This window comes from Bombus flavifrons, chromosome 8, assembly GCF_040668555.2.
Source record: "Bombus flavifrons isolate JBK064 chromosome 8, iyBomFlav1_principal, whole genome shotgun sequence".
In the NCBI taxonomy this organism is placed as follows: Eukaryota; Metazoa; Arthropoda; class Insecta; order Hymenoptera; family Apidae; genus Bombus; species Bombus flavifrons.
The window spans coordinates 8,321,824-8,339,393 of NC_138449.1; the positions used below are offsets into that span (position 1 = coordinate 8,321,824).

The window sequence follows — 17,570 nt, forward strand, 5'->3', positions numbered from 1 at the left end:
GCGCTTCGCTCACTTTCTCACTTGGCTTAGTTCCATTTACATTTAAGCATGGCTGCGTGAAATAGCTGGTTTAGAGAAACGCAACAATGCATCTATGTAGAAAAACAATGCAATGGTGCAATTCACACGATTACAAAGAAATAGAAATACGAACAAAGAATTTCAGGCACTCAATTGAATTAAATGACTTTGTAACATTTTTGAATAAAATAAAAACAGTCTTATATAATAATACATTCGATTACCAAATATACTTACCGAATAAGAACTACTATTTTCTCGGTCGTTCTGTATTTCACGCTGTGCTTGAGAATATCCTTCGCGTATATTAAAGCTCTTGGCCTCTTAAAGACTTCGTAATGGATGATAACAGAACAAAAATGAGGTTACACAGTGGTTGAAACGCGTATTTCTCTATTTTCTAGAATTAGAATTGTTCTTTTCCTTTTTCACAACCATTTTCGTGTTTCTTGTGGCCACGATGAGGCAGATAAACATCAGTACATATGTATAATGTGTAGACGTAATTAAAAAAACTGTATTTTTTAGACACATTTCCTTTTTCGTCGCATTTAAGACGGAAGTATTCTATGTTGAAGCTAAAAAGTTTGTATCACATGTATAATAATACGGTATGCAAAATATTCTTATCGAATACGCATTCTACGATGAAATCAATTTTGATTAACATGTAAATCTTTTTTGATGTTATAATATTCTTGGAAACGTAACACTGAATGATAAACGAATTTATTACACAACCTAATGCTTCTTAATACATCGTTAAAATTAGTTGTATAATTAATGCATAAATGAGAAGAGATTATTATGGAAATGAAAATAGTATGTAAGATAAAAGAGAAGAATGTTGGTCAAGCTGAATGTCTTGTTTAAGCAAGAATAAAATGGCCTCTCTATGATAATAAGGTCGCCGAATAAGATGCAAATACAGAGAATGTTCGCTTTAGTCAACTACGTGAAAAGATTTAACGATTCGCTTAAGCGGCACTATTGTACACTCAAGTTAAATTCTACCGTTGCTCGTTCTTCAGTGTTAACATGTTTTATTATCCTTTCATATTGCCTCTATTGTCGCACCTTCTTTTGATACTTGCTTATGCCATTTGTCATCTAGTCGCAGACGACTCCGTGTAAATAGGGCAAACTGAATGTACTTAAATTTTTACATTATGTCAGCATTTTGTAAACTGGTAAGTACGGTAAACGGAAGGTGTTTTAATTTTTTAACTATATCACCGTTTTGGAATTTAGTAGCGTTCATATTATTTGCAATACTTATTATAGTAACCAATGTACATAACGACAACAGTAACAAAGAAATATAGGTACAAATATTTAGCTATAAAATAAATTATTTTCTACCCACAGTATAGATAACTACTTAAATATTACATTTTATTGGATTCTTAATGGGCTCATTTTAATTAGTGTCAATGGTACCGTTGATTTCAGAATACAAATTAAGTTACTTAACCTTATTATGTGACTGAGTTAATTACTAATGCGTGACTGTTACTACAATAATAATTATTATATTAGAACGTTCATGTTGAATTATTTAATTTTATCTCAGCTTTTGTTTCTGTGTAACAAAGGCTAGTATATGCAGATTAAAGTCAATCATAAAATCTACCTTAGTAATCTACCTTATACCTACCTATCTAACCCAAAGTAATTCTTACATTTAATCCACCCAGCAATAGTAATGAAGAATTCCAGACGATTAAACGAATATTTTCGTTCCACTTCTTACCATTTTTATTAATGTAGACTAATAATAATACTATTAATAAAGTAAAACTATTATCTACGCAAAAGTTGATGTGGGACACGAGTGAAAACATGACCGTGTTACAGATAAGAAATTTTTCTAACAATACTGAATGGACAAAATACCTGCAAAAATTAATATTGAGAGACTAAGGATAAAAGTATTGCACTTCAATCGGGATTGTGGAGCGACTAGGATTAGAAATAATTCGTTTAGAAACATCCGATGTAAGTGTTGTTAGTTAGTAGATTCGAGTTTCCTATGAAACAGCAAATGTACTCAGGATGAAGGTGCCATCCAGAGACAATGCAATGACGCGGCTTAGTCAAGATTTATACAGCTTTGCACAGCTTCGTACATCCGTGACTCTCTTGAAGGAATACGGTGGTATTTGCTCTAACTTAAGCGTCCTAGGAGATGCCAAAGATTACTCACCGGTAACAGACTATATTTTAACTGATCGAATAGACTTTGCCTACTATTGGCTGGAACTGCTTGAAGTCGAATCGACCGATTGAATTTCAGAAGACCATAAATTAAATTCCAGCGAAATATAAGCTTCTTCAGAATTTCATAGCTCTATTTTTTTATCGTAAAAAATCCTTTGAATCTTTCAATAAAATATGGCGCAGAGAATAATTGACTGGATCGTAGATATTATAAATTGTATATCACTATCATTTTGTCTAAAGTATCTTAATGTTTAACACGTGAAACTCAAAGTAATATTTCCTATAAAAGGAAAGGATTTCACACGTGATAAGAACTTTTTCATTGAGGTAAATACGCTAATTTTTGTTAATGTTTCATACCTTTTTTATTTCGAATAACATTAACGCTATAATCCAAAGAAATTCGTCACTCCTCGGAGCCACAAATGGATTAATTGATTTATTCTTTTTCCTAAGATATAACGTTGTTCTTCTATGTTTTCAACTTATTTTGTACCATTTTTGACATTTCAAATAAATGTTCCTATGCCATCATATTACACATTAATTAAAATAGCACATCAATTAACCGCTATTTACATTGCGAAGCACGTCCTAATAAAGTGGCCGGTCGAATCTCGCGCGTTCTAAAGTAAATAATGCATCGGTAGGGAATGAAGGCGCACGAACGATAATGGAGAGCGACGTCTGAAGGCTCTGGAAGCTTCCATTCCCCGGGGATTCTTCTTCGAAAGTAAACTCGATTGTCCGTTGGCTGGGGTAACGTGGTATTGCGCGTGAACTAGCTAGCCGCAGCGTGCATATGTATATACTAGAGACGACTCCGTTCTGTCGTTAGAGTTGGGCTAATTTATGCGCGGTAAATCGGTCAGCTTCGGTACGATGAAGTGCTGCACGATATAAGTTACGTGCACATAAAATATCTGTTATGTAAATCGTTCGACCGAAATGTCTAAGGCCCACGCGCGCGATATCTCTGTCTTCTTCGGCGTACCAGTGAAAATTATAGGCCGCAACCACATCGTAGCTCGGAGTATCCAATAGCGAGACATTCCTGGAAAGACTGCCACTAGGCTGGAAGATTTGTAGAAGGTGGCGACGATGTCTTCCTTGGCTGACCTCCACACGAGACAAGTTCACTCCCCGGTCTCGACTAGGGTCGGGTTCGTTCGTGCCGCGTTCATAAATCTTCTAACTTTAAAGCCTGATTTACAGTGAGAACATGAGTCACGACGATACACCAAGTAACACCGTGATACGATTGCCAGGTGAATAAGAAATTGCGATGGTCAACGCTTGCAATTTCCATGGTAACGCGTTCCTTTCGTAATAGCGCTTTTATATGTTTTATGATTCAGGAATTAATTTTCTTGTTATACAAATATATATGTATTTTTATTATATATACAATAATGAAATGATATAATTCTTGAATCAGAACATATATATGAATTAATTACTTTAACAATTAGTTATAAATTACTGATAACTTATTGATATTTATCAATATCTGCGTAATTATATTTGGTCCATGCGTTATATTATATTCTATACTTTAAAATTATTTATATATCTAAACGTAGTTTTATTTCGTACTAAAATAGTTTCGCAACCTCGTCCTTTCACCTTTCAAAAATTACTGTAACTCTCTAAGATACTGTATATAAGTATATATATAAGTATATATAAGTACTGTATATATAAGTTCAAAAGAAGGGGACCGGAATACAAAGTAACAGCTAATAAGTCTGTTACTCGGATTCTTATCCGAGATTATTGCAAGAAACATATCAGTGTATTTTCGGTGTAACCTCGTTCTATTGTTAGAAAAAATTTGTCGTGTTCTAGAGAACTTGCGTAATTTGTGTAGAAAGATATTTAACAGCCGTAATCGTAATATTAGTTTGATATTTCTCGATATTTCTGTAATGTTTGCGTCTTAGAGTGCCTCGAATTAAAACAGTTCTATTACGATAGTATTAAACGCACTTAGGATTAGTAGATTTCGCATAAATGTTAGCTACTCTGAAAGAGAAGCAGAAGAATCTACCGACCGGAAGTATTGATTTATCAAGCAACCGATGTTCACGTAGTGCAACGCCTTGTTATCCTACGACATTCTAGTAGCAATGTTTTTTACTTATTTCACATTTAGCTTTCCTGATAGGCGCACGATCAGCTCGTAATAGAACTTCTTCCTTTTTCGAGCCGTAACATTCTCTAATTCGTTGTCCTCCATTTTCTTTATCGTCTCCATTCTTTTTTGCATTCTTCCCCCGATGCCTTTTTTCTTTTTTTTTTTTTTTTTTTTGATCGTTTTCTCGATCGTCGGCAACACCAACGGAAGACCTACATTGGAAACCATCAACGAATCCAAGAAGAAGATTGGGTGGAAAGAAAAGTGGTCCATCGTGATGGTCGTGCGGTGAAATTCAGAGTGGAAACTGGTAATATAAAGAGATAGTCGTTCGAGCAGATAGGAATGGGTTTCGGGGGAAAGGAATAAACCTTATACGACTGTCACGATCGATCACGTAGTTCGTTTTCCACGTGCAGACGCTTTCGCCACTTCCATCATCGGAATGTACACTCCATACTCGTTAGTGTTTACAATTTTATAAATTCCTCCGATATCTCGCTGCATTCGAATCTTGCAGAGAAACAGTAAATCTATATACGATTGGATTATATCTATACACGTAAGAAATAGTCAGAAGACAAAACACGATTAAAAACAAGGTCATATTGGATATATGTTTATATGAACTTTTTCTGTTATTTTTATATCCTTAGTACACCCCTGTTCTACTTTGCTCGTGCAAAAAGATAACGTATATTATTCATAACAATATAACGATGCTGGAAAAAAATTAAAGTTATTTTATTCGTATAGTATAGTAAGTATAAAAATCTAGTTTCACGTTTGTATCATAGCCATATTATTGTTCTGGATCTCTTACGGATTTGTAAGAACGAAATATCGACGGGGAGGTGGGTCCAAAATTGACAGATATTCCCTTGGACGTAGTTAAAGGAATTGCTGCAATTACGTGCTAAAGCTTCACTATTAACGAGTATCCTGATAGCTGGAAATTAGAGCGGATAATGAAATTTAGTCACGTAGGCTGGCAGATATCCATGAAAAATTGTCGATTCCATGGCTAACCTTAGACAGATGTCTATTCCATTTTCCAACAGCATGACGTAAAAAGTGAGAGAATTACGATTTAATAAATCTTGCCCGATTTGTCGATATGAACGAGAATCGAATTTCGTACTACTGTCATTGATATTGCTTAATATTTCTATCATTCGTTTGTTTTCTAACAACAATACTTTTTAACAAAAGATAGATTTGCATTTACAATAATTGAAGCTATAATTAATTGTTTGAACTGGATATATTTAATAGGTTTAGGCCATAACAAATAAAATTTCATCATAATTGTATAATTATAGTTGCTATATTCCTGAAATGCGTGATTTTGTCAAATATATACATAACAAAACACTTTGCTTTGAAATAGCTCAAACATTTAACACGTATTATTCCTTGGAGAAAATAGATTTCAAAATAATTGATAAAATATTTCTGCACGTTTTCTTGACACTGGTTATTCGTAAAAGTAACGTAGACATTGTAAGCAGGAACAATACGTACACACGTGAATGCACGGACACGCAGCGGATTTTCAAAATCGATTTTCTCGGAAACTAAACTTCGGATGGGAAAATTCTATTCCATATGTTTGATTTATTTTTGTACCAGGTATTACCTTTTTCTCGCTTGTGGTACTTTCACATTCACTGTACTGCCCTATTTTAAAGACAAACAGTGAAAGGACCTCGATTAATGAATATATATCATATCTTTCAGTAAAAATAAACGAATGAGAAAAAAAACGGGTAAGCCAGTTAATTTTGTACTCAGTGTTAGAATTTTGTCAGAAAAGGTCAATTCCAAATTCCAAATAACGTTCGGAATCACCATGTTCGTGTACACCATTATACTAAAACACGTTGCTATAACTTGATTACTAGGAATATATACTCTTTTACATAAAAAAAAATAAATAAAAAGATATATACAATTAACGACACAATAGACAGAAAACAAACAGAGTATGATTGATTATTGGATGGAATTTATTGGAACGTCGAACTTGTGATAAAATCAATGTTCGCACATTTCAAGCCCGCACCATATCGGTATGTATGAATGTATGAATGCTTGAAAAATGTTACATTCCGCCTGTTTATACTGCATAATCTTTACGTGACGCGCATACAAATACCAAGCCTTTGACAGAACATTTAAATAAGCGATTGATAGACATTTTCTGGACGAGGCGATGCAGAAACATCTTGCTTGTCATGTGTCATTTACATACGTTTCAACACTTCCACATTGTTACAAATATATAGAACACACATCGAACAAACGATGCAGACATATTCTTCGTTATAATTTAAATTTAACAACATTTGATCTTAGCTATGACAAGAAGTGGGAAATTAACAGTAGAGAAATTTCTTTTATTATAAGTTTGAAAATATATATGTTTTTTATATTATCGATAAAAATATATTTCTTTTAATGGAATCGCAATTATTCAAATACTTATGTACGAGAGTGTATTTGTAGCTGGGAGCTCTTTCGATAGAATATTCACGAACGGTTTATATTTCTCTCTTGGTTAGGTATTCTTCTTGTCTCCATTTTTTATAGAATTCTTGAAAACCCGTGGTAATACCTAGACTTGAAACTACGTGGAATTCTTTTCGTTCAATATGTGCCTCCTCCATGTTCAAAGATGTTGAATATTCTGGATTATCATAAGCTTGCATCGCACGTAGTAATTCCGCAATAAATTGAAATTATTACGATTTTTAGGAAAACGAGAAATCACGGCGTATATCATTATAAAAAGTTCCCTATATTTTTTCAAATCATAAAAACATGTCTTGGCAGAGAATGAAGTTACTACTTGATTAATTATGAAACTAGTAGAATAATATCTATAGGAGTTGCAATACGCGATTAAATTCAAATTCTCAAATCGGTATAGCGATGAAAATGAAATAAAATTTGAAGAATTTTTTAATTCTACCATAAAAACAAAACATCTTGATGATACAACGCTATTAGCTATTTTCTACTGCTTAGTTGGTCTTGATGATTGTTCAATTGTACGCCCCAGATTCACTCGCACGATTTTCATATTGCCCGGATGAATTCTCTAAAAGATAGAGTATCTGTTCTTTACTTCCACTTCTCGAACCGTCCAGCTTTTGGCCAGAATCGAGAATAAGAGGATATACCTACAAAGTGCACAGAACACAAGGTCCTCTATTCCAAGTGATCTCGAAGATCTTCGCTCTAGTGGTACTTTTACGAGCGCTCTGGCCCCGACTTTATCGTTTGGACACATGTGCATTGTACATAAACCGTGTTCAATGAATACAGACAAGGAGCGCGTATTCGAGTTTCTATGGGTCGAAATCTTGTTAGTTCTTGTCCCCGAGCAATTAGTTATTACTACACGTTTCGCATATTTCCTTGTATATGCACGAAAATTAAACGAATGTTATCTGTAATTTCTTATAAATCGTTGACATCATTCTTGGCAAGGTATTCGCTTTTATACGTTTGAAATACATATATTCTGATAATAAAGGAAAGTAATACATCGTACGTGTTATTATTCTACTACTTTACGTGACAACGTGATTTAGATAGAATAACATTGCAAATAAAAAATCGAATATATAAGCTTTAATTTTCAACTGTTTGCTATGACTGGGATGAGTTTTATCCAGGTAATTATTTTCAAAATGAATCGCAAATTAATTTTGTGAGAATAACTTAAAGGTACAAAGTCAAGAATGTAGTGTATAATCGTGAATTATTATGACTACACGGATATTATTAGAAAAACAGCGAATTGTAATTTAAAAATTGTATTTTTCACACTCAGAAAACCAACACACCACAAAGTATGTTACTTACATTTACACCCCACGAGCAAACAATTCTTACCCCGTTTCCCCTCTTGTCGTCCACAAAGTATGGTAAATTTACAATTATCCTACTTAATGTAGTATTTCTCGCATGCTAGTTAATCCGAGGATAACTACTCTTATCATCCTAGTTTATGTTTCTCTGTTCTTTACAAGTGAAAGAAATCACCTCGTTTAAAGCTGACTAATCTAGATTGTTATACAGATTGATTTAGGATAACTTCTACCTTCTCTCACAGACTATATAAACATCGCAAATGTATACTGGATAGAAGATACTTCTAACAAATTAGATTTCATGATAACTAGAGAAACAAAACCCAAACAGAAAATTTGACCCTTCCAATATTTTAATGAGTGTTACACAATACTTTTGATATTTTGTATAATTTTGCGTGTTGTATGCGTTCTGTCTATTCTTTTTATATTTAATTATTAAATAAATGTGTAAACACGTTCATATCCCGATCATAACAATCCCTTATTTTACTTACTTCGTTATTAGCACTACTCTTATTAATACCATGTTAACAATAGTTACGTTTTCATGCAAAACTAACAGACATGCTTCTCTTTATTGATTTCAGGTTCTAACAAGGCAAAATCAACGCGAAGCCAAACTAATCACCCATAACTAACCAGTGTGCCCATTATGACAACTCTGAGGATTCCTCCGCATCGTCTTAAGTCTTAAAAGGATCGGGAAAATAGCGTTCTCCGTGAAAAGGGAAACATCGTGAACTATCATCGAAATTAACGCATGTGTATCTAATCCATTAACACATCGTGGGTTCCGCATACCTGATCGACAAAACTAATATCCGAGGGGTTAATTTAAACACTCCATCTCTGAAGAGAGGGAACAACGTGGTTGTACGCGAGAAAGGGTGAGCACGTAACTATGTCGAAAAATTCCATTTTCTCCGTGTCCCAATTTCTCAGGGAGTGATTCTGTTCATAATGAAAATTAAAAGTGGACCGGTTTATCTTTTACCGAGACAGTTACATACGAGCCAGCTGAAATCTCGTACCTATTTCTAAATCAATTTATCCTCTTTTCATTTACGATTAAAGTGTATTTGCTTAACGTACATCGGGCTCTGAAATTTTATTAATTAATACTTGACGAACCATTGCTCGGATCGAAATGATAATTAAAATTTAAAGGATTTAAACAAAACTGTACAGAGCTTATGGTAGAAAATATATAAGAGTTTATTAACTTCATCGAATGCGAACTCGAATGGATCTTTTCGATTTTACTATATTAATTACATGTTCGAACAATGAAATATACAGATATTAAGCTTGATTTCGATTATTTAAGTAATTTCTGACCAAGTGTGCATTCACAGAAATCAAGTTATTCGATTTAAATTCGAATGGGCAAACTTTAAAGAAAGATTCGATTTATGTGAAATAATAAGTTCACGCAGACAAAGTATCTCCAAGTTGTTTGACTCCGGGTAACTTGATTAATTCGTTCGTTGTCTAGGATATTCAGACGATGACTGTTCGAGTATGGAACGCTTCACTGTATTCAATTAATTATACAAATGTGAGAAATAATCTTGTACAATAAAGATTCATAACACAGAACAGTTGTAATTACTATCGTAAGCTAAGTGCATTCACATTAAATTACAATAGCTTGTCGTTGAAAGAAGAGAAGTGCAGCGTTAACAGAGAAGCACGTAGGTTATTAGAATCCGATGAAAACAAAAAATTGAATAGGAAGAGCTTGTTTTGAAGCAAGCTGATGGAAACTCGATTTGCCCAGCGAACTCGACGGCTGTAGAAAAGATATGCGTAGAAAGAGCCGTTTTAAATCGCAATCCTCGTAGATTCTCTACTATTCCTCACGAATTCTGAGATCGTGAATGTATCCGGCTGGAAAATGTGTTACTGCCAGCTGTAAAGTATACTAGGAAAGTAAGAAAAATCGCTGACATCGATCGATTTCAAATGCATAGCAGTAGCTAATACCGACATGCCATAGGGAAAGATCAGCTGCAAAGTTCAATTCATACAACATTAAAGTACGATCTAGCAATGGGAGACATGGCACGATATACATAGAATGAGACGATTCGCGATAATCTTTGCATTTGTTAGAAATATGTATGCGTAATGCAGCGATTTCTTTAAATCGAATAACTCATTTTTCGTATCAGAGGCCGTTTATAATATTTTTAAGTGTTATCGATGTTCTGGTAATCGAGATTCCGCTTCCGCTACTTTCATTTCCAAGTAGCAAAGTTTCATGTAAATTTGAGAATACTCAAAGATAATTGAAGATAGAGAAACAAAGAAAGAACGAGAACAAATTTATTGCAGGATTCGAAGAAGCCTGCGAGTACGGCGTCAGGAGATCGCGGGGCCCTCCTCTGAAAAAAGGGGCTCCGCACGAGAAGGGGCACGTAAACGTACCCCTGGACCCGTCGTGGTGTTGTCCGCCGGGGGTGGCGGTGGTGGTGGGGGCGGAGGTGGGTGCAGACGCCGTGACTTGGAACGACGCGGAGGTGGCGGTCGGGGAGCTCCCTGTCTTGCCACCATCAGCTCCTCTGTCGCGGGGAGTGCGGGGGGTTGTGGCTCTGTGGTGGGGCTCCCCTCCTATAAAAAGCGTCAAGGTATCTTCTTCAACCCGAAAAAGATAAATGTTATCTTCACGAATTTTTATTCGAGCAATTATCTACAGTGTGATATTTTCTATATTTTTCTGATTCTTCCAATGAAACGTGAGAATTAATATCGTAATCCGTTTTTAACTTGCATAGCTTCAAGTCAGATTTTATTATTTTTTTGATGGAAAATAATTATTATCTTTTATTATTTTGTATGTTTATCATATTGTACCGAAGTATAAGCAAGTTCTTATAATTAAATCAATTTGCTTATTTGTAAATATAAATATTATTAATTGATATACAAGTATTAGTGATTGTATTTGTAGCAACATTGCAAAAAAAGTTAAATCTACATACTAATTATTATATTAAAATTTCATATGATATGTTGAATGTAATTTCGTAAAATAATTAAAACTTTTAATTGTCAGTTGTACTTGAACTAGAAATAAGGGGAAACCATAGAAAATTTCACGTAAGTAATGAAACTTTTTCTGCAGCAATTAATTAAAAAGATGTTCTAATAGAATCGGGGAAATTAAATAAAAAAGAATATAATAGAGGATATATAATTATAGAATAATTGAGGAATTTCCTGGGATAGTGTAGATCGGCAAATTATTTACTGTAAAAGATACAACAGATATATTATTGAAAGGAATAAAAATATAGTTTTATAGCACTATTACTATTTCATAGATTTAGATACATGTTATTAATATAGGCATTTAAATGACTAGTAGATTATTGTTCTAATAAAAATATCACGATTTGCTTCGAAACATAAAATTTCATTCTCATTTGAAAATTCATCAAAATTCATTTTCAATATTATTCGATAATCAAAAATATCATTTCTCATGATAAAAAGGATAATCGCAAATGCTTTGTCAACTTTGAAAATAATTGAATGCAATGTTATGTAAGAATATACCTTTTACGTATTTTAATACAAATATTTGAGGCTATTATTTAACGGATGTACTTAGACAGACGCAATATTAAATCTTTGGAATATAATTCCTATCGTTTTAATCAAAAACGAGAACATTGGATTTATATGCTGATCGAAATACACAAAAGGTGGTTACAAATAACGTTTTATATTTTACTTTATGATCTGTATATTTTATATGCTTTATACATTGATGTTTACGTGCATTACGTGAAATAGCTCATTTAGTAGTTTTGTATTGTATAAATTTGATAGAAAGTCAAAAAACTGTTTCAGAAAATTACATAAACCCATATAATTGTTATGTTTCATATTTTTCATTGATACTGTAAATAAATAAAAATTGTCGGTTAAAAAATTGAAAATAGTTATTATAGCATTATCGTATCGATCAGACTATATACATAGTGAATAAGGAAAGACACCTAGTTGACTGTTCTCAATCTTATCTAGCGTGCCAGGTTAAATGTGTTAGACTTGTCTTCGCTTGTAAAGGCTTAGTGCTTTATTCAACCTTTCAGTAAATTTCACCCGTTAGGATCAAACTTTACACAGAAAATTTGCCTTGCATAAAAGCTTCTAGAATACAATATTACTTCCGACACTCATCCGACATAATATTCCAAATTATTATTTTAATAAATATTGATAAAACTAGCAGATTAATTCTATGCTCAGTTACATCTTATATTCAATATAACCAGTATTACGGAGTATACAAAGCTATTTGAAAGGTATATATACTTAACCTACAGTAAAATTAATAATACAGTAATAATATTATTTTCAAAATATCGATATAAATGCCAGTATTTGCTTTTATAACGATTATCCACGATCTACTAAGTGAAATACAAAATTATAGGTTTGCATATTGCAGTTTGTTCATATCAAATCATAATTACGCAATGGTTGTTGTGTTTTTCAATAAAATTATCGAAGTATTCACTCTAATAAATTATAAATTATTAATATAATAGCTTATATCGGGTAGTAAATGTAATATCCATCGTATGCAGTGATGTACGTCATTCTCAGATACAGCCTAAACATCTTATTCCACGTCACAGAGTATCTAGGCCATCATGGTCATTCTCTTTGTCCATATTCGACTTATGGCAAACATACGTGATCGTGATTAGAGCATTTACTTGATCAAATTATAGGTAATATTCAGTACCTAAATTAGTGGTAAATTATCACAAACTCTCTTTACTTATTTACTTTACTTACTTATTATATAAATTGATTCTTTTTTTATTTTATTTATTTTAACAGAGTTCGAACCAAATAGGTAATTTATAAATCCATGCAAATTGAGACAAGAACATCTCGTATCTTTTTCTTTAAGAAAATAAGTAGTTCATTTGCATAAATATAGAAATCACTGTATTTCAATCTGAAACTAATGGCTGATAGTTAGTGATTAATTTAATATCTTGTTTTCAGTGATGGACAATTGATTTCGTTAATTAGTTTAAACACAGTTACGTAGAATAATTGCCTTTCAATTAAGCAATTTAACTAATTAAAGAACTAATTACCATTGCCCTGTACTATTCTAGTAATACCTCGTTTCAAAGTCAGTTAACATTATTACTACTGTGGCACCACCGCTTAATTCCGGAACACAATTACAGCTTATTTAATGTATGAATGTGTTCCATCCACTGTTATCATTCAAGCACATAAAATTTCTCCATAGCTACCGTTTCTAATTATTTAAAGTTTATTACAAATCGGTCGCTTACACAAGTAGGCGCGCTTATTATGTTTATTACACGTCACTCTGAGTTATGCAGACAGATGCACACTGGTATGAACATTATGGTCAATTTATGTCAATTTTGGAATGCATTATTTCATAGAAATCTCTCAATGAATCTTCTCAAAGGAATAATGAAATTAGAACGTTAATCGTTGTTTAAGGTAGTTTACCGTCGGATATTATGCATTCAACATAATTAATACAACTTCATTTGAATACGTATTGTTAACAATAATTCGTAATTCAGGAATATGAAATATGTAATTCTCAATTACTAGTAATAATTCATTTACAAACATCCAAAATCTTCATCAAACTTTAGATACAATAGCATTACATTTAACGCCATTTTTATGCAAATTGCAATTAATTTTTTTTAAGAATTCTCTTTTGTATTCTACATAACATATTTTGTTTTTCTATTTTATAATTAATTGGCAAGCATCCAAGATGTTCAGCGTGACATTAATTACAAACAGCACTTCCATATTTTGATACAAATTGTAATTCATAAATTCAACTTTACAAAATCCACCTTTGTGAATTTCGATCAAGAACGATGCTAAAAGAAGCTAAGCAGAAAATATTTTATCAAACTAAATAAAACTATTACGGCCAATGGAAACATTTTATATATATATTAACCGCACTTGGAGCCGTAAACAGGAATAGAAAAACGTCCACAGGGCACGGGTCAGATCGATAACTCTCGGATTCGCGTTAATTGAACTTTTTCATTCTCATGAATGTTTTAACGCCTGTTTCATGAAATTCTTCAACTGAAGCTGAATCTCATATTTTTAATGCCGTTCCCATGTTCTCGTTAAAAATTCAGCAAGTTTCATGCGACGCGGACGTGACTCTCGCCTGTGATTTACCCAAAATGTATATATCCTGTCAAGAATATTGTCGTTTCAATGCGTCTCGCTCTAATCTCTATGTTGCTTTATGTCTAGAGATCTAGAGAGTAGCAGCGTGTTTCTGTACAGAGGTTTTGATAGAAGTTACGTCAGTGTCTCGAAACTACATGATCTCTGGCTTCCTTCCTTGAAACTACCCTTATCCGACTGTTGTTGCGTGTAAGGTAGCAAACAGAAATGTGCTTCGAGTTCAGGCTAAGCGTGATAAATGGAGGGAAATAAGCTAAACAGTCAGGATCAAGAAAACTACCAACCAGAATAATAGCAGGGTACGTTGACTATGCGCAGCAAAAGGACGAACCACACCTTTTTGCCAAACGATGCTTCTAAATACGTGGAAGCTCGAGAAATGTCATTTCTTGTTATGTCTTGTTACAGTTTGCGAAATATATATAGGTATAACAAGAAAGTTTATTATAACGCTACGAATACAGTACCTTCTTACTATCATTTTATACTAATATTTATATTCGTATCTAATTTAAGCTCTTAAGTATTGGTAACACTGATAAAATTTAGGAAAATATAACATAGTATTCAATTCTTCGTGTTTATTAATCACATCCAAAAAGGAATCCTTCGAAGTATTCTTATCTTCGAGCAAAATACTATGTTACGAAATCATCGATCAAACAATTTCCTGTAAAAGTATCCTTTCGCGAATGTAAATAGAAATGTAATACAGATCATGTACGTATCGAGCGCTGAAACACACTCTGTACATTTTCACAAAAGTTTCACAAAACAACCGATAATATTCAACATACTACCTGCGCAACGTACTACTTTACGCTATGAAACAACGAATTCAAACGAACTTAAATTAATCTCTCGCTGTAAACATGGTCTCTTTGCTTTTGGGTAAATCGTGAGTTAAGTATTATATTGCACATCATTGCGCGTCGTTGCGCATCAAGCCCATGCAAAATATCGGTATTCTTCGAAATCTCGTCACGTTTAAGCGTAACTCGCTGTATAATCTCGAAGGTACCGGTACCACCTGGGGTCGAGGTAGTCGGGGCCGTGGCAGAGGTCGCGGGGGCGGCGCGAGCCTTCTTGGTTCAGGCGTCGCCCCCGCGAATTACTCTCCAGGACTGCAGGGCGTAGCGCCTGAGCTACGGGAAGTAGTAAATATTCTTGGCGAGAGGAACCAGGTTGGCACACTCACAGGCGTGGGACCACCTCCGGGAACCTTGGACAACGATGGCCAAGGCGACGAAGAGGAAGGTGCTCCAACGAAAAGACCACCAAGACCTCTCTACAGGAGGTTGATCAATTACGTTCGACAGGCGTGGACCGGCGTGAAATTCGCTTTAGGTATTTGGCTAGATTATCGTTGAAAGTATTCTTATGTAATGTATCTTTGCATGATAAAAATTCTATAGAAGTATTCGTTTATATATATGTGTATGTATACGGTGTGTCCGGTTTATCTAGAATCGTTTAAATGTCTCGAAAAACATGAATGATGAAAAAAGAAATGATGATAAAAATGAAGAAAAAATGTTTCAGACAAAAATTGCGTGACGTAGAGGGAGGCATACTATACTCTTGCGTATTTGACCTTGCGGTGACTTGTTGTTTCAGACAAAAATTGCGTGACGTAGAGGGAGGCATATTATACTCTTGCGTATTTGACCTTGCGGTGACTTTGAAACCTTCTGCGAGAATGATATTATAATTTTTAAGTGAACACCCCCATCTTTTATTACGTATCCTTCGAGCTGATATTCAGACGTTTTCAAAACGCTACATACTTGTGACATAGGTAAACCTACAAGATTTGTCAGAGCAATACAAAATAATACCTAGAAGTGCTGATTGGAATGGACTAACTGTTTTAGAAACGCTAGGAAACTGCAACCTTGTCTTTCGACAATGCCATGCCAGTAACAGCATGATGAAAAATATTCCTGCGGTGTACATCGGATAACGCTAATGCTGACAACGCATCGAATTCTAAAATTCATACCTTGGTAGCGGATGGTGCGAAAGACCTGAGTTTGTAATGTTCTGGAAACGACCGAATGTCAACCGCGAGAATGTATAGTAAAAAATGGAGGTATCCGTATGCAAATTTTAACATTTTCTTCGTGTGAGGTTTTAAGGTCACCACAAGATCAAATATACAAGAGTATAGTATATCCCAATCATTCTCTAAAATATTTGTATTGTATTATTCATGTTTTTCTAAATATTTATAAATTATATATTTAATATATAATAAACCGGACACCCTGTGTACGAATATCGTAGTTGAAATTATACCAGTTTGCAGAGCACTTTATAGCATATTTTTGAATTACAATAGAATTTTCTTCAGCACATGTTCCTTTCTAAAATATAGTTTAAAGTTATAGAAGATGAAATTGTGTAGTATAGAATACATGAGTATAGAATGTGTATTATATAGAACACTAAAAATGAGACAGTAAAATCCCAGTAGCGTTCACTTCAACGACATACCATTTTCTCTTATACGTGTTCCTATTAACTATATTTTACTGAAGTAATCAATTATTATTAAATTGAAATTGCAAATAACGAATACCAACGACTAAAATAATCAATGTATGCTTTAAAGGTAAATTAAATCTTTTTTCTTTTTTGTTCCGTTAAAATCCTTTCTAAATTTTTTGACTCACATCGAGTTTATTTCATGCTTTTAAAGTTTATACTTTTGAACTTTTAGGAAATTTCCATACAGGCAGTATTGTTTAAAACTTTTGACATAGCTTGGAGTATGTCTATTTAGAAAAGATTGCCGACATTTTGACAGGATTATAGCTAGTCTCCATCAAAAATTCTGCAACGCAGAGAGGCGGATTTTCCGATTGTCATGTATTCAAATTGAATGTTCCACCATCATGAATCGTGGACTATCAACTAGGGTTGAACGGAAAGTGAGAAATGTATTTTAACCCGTTATGTTGGGAACATAATTCCAATTGAAACTGTTCTTTATTTCGATTCTTTAAACAATATTGACTATTCATTTCGAAATTAATTAATGTCTCTTTTTTATTACGAAGCGA

At 33.6% G+C, this 17,570-nt stretch overlaps 1 protein-coding gene across 1 annotated transcript in view; it reads left to right on the top strand.

The window, feature by feature from the left end:
- Positions 1 to 2,076: 2,076 nt before the first annotated feature.
- The window catches only part of LOC138182627 (uncharacterized), a 54,597-nt gene continuing 39,103 nt past the window's right edge, over positions 2,077 to 17,570 (top strand). Inside the window, exons 1-3 of the mRNA XM_069118660.1 lie at positions 2,077 to 2,229; positions 10,553 to 10,895; positions 15,523 to 15,852. Coding sequence (XP_068974761.1) covers positions 2,077 to 2,229; positions 10,553 to 10,895; positions 15,523 to 15,852 — 826 coding nt within the window. The remainder of the gene's footprint in view (positions 2,230 to 10,552; positions 10,896 to 15,522; positions 15,853 to 17,570) is intronic.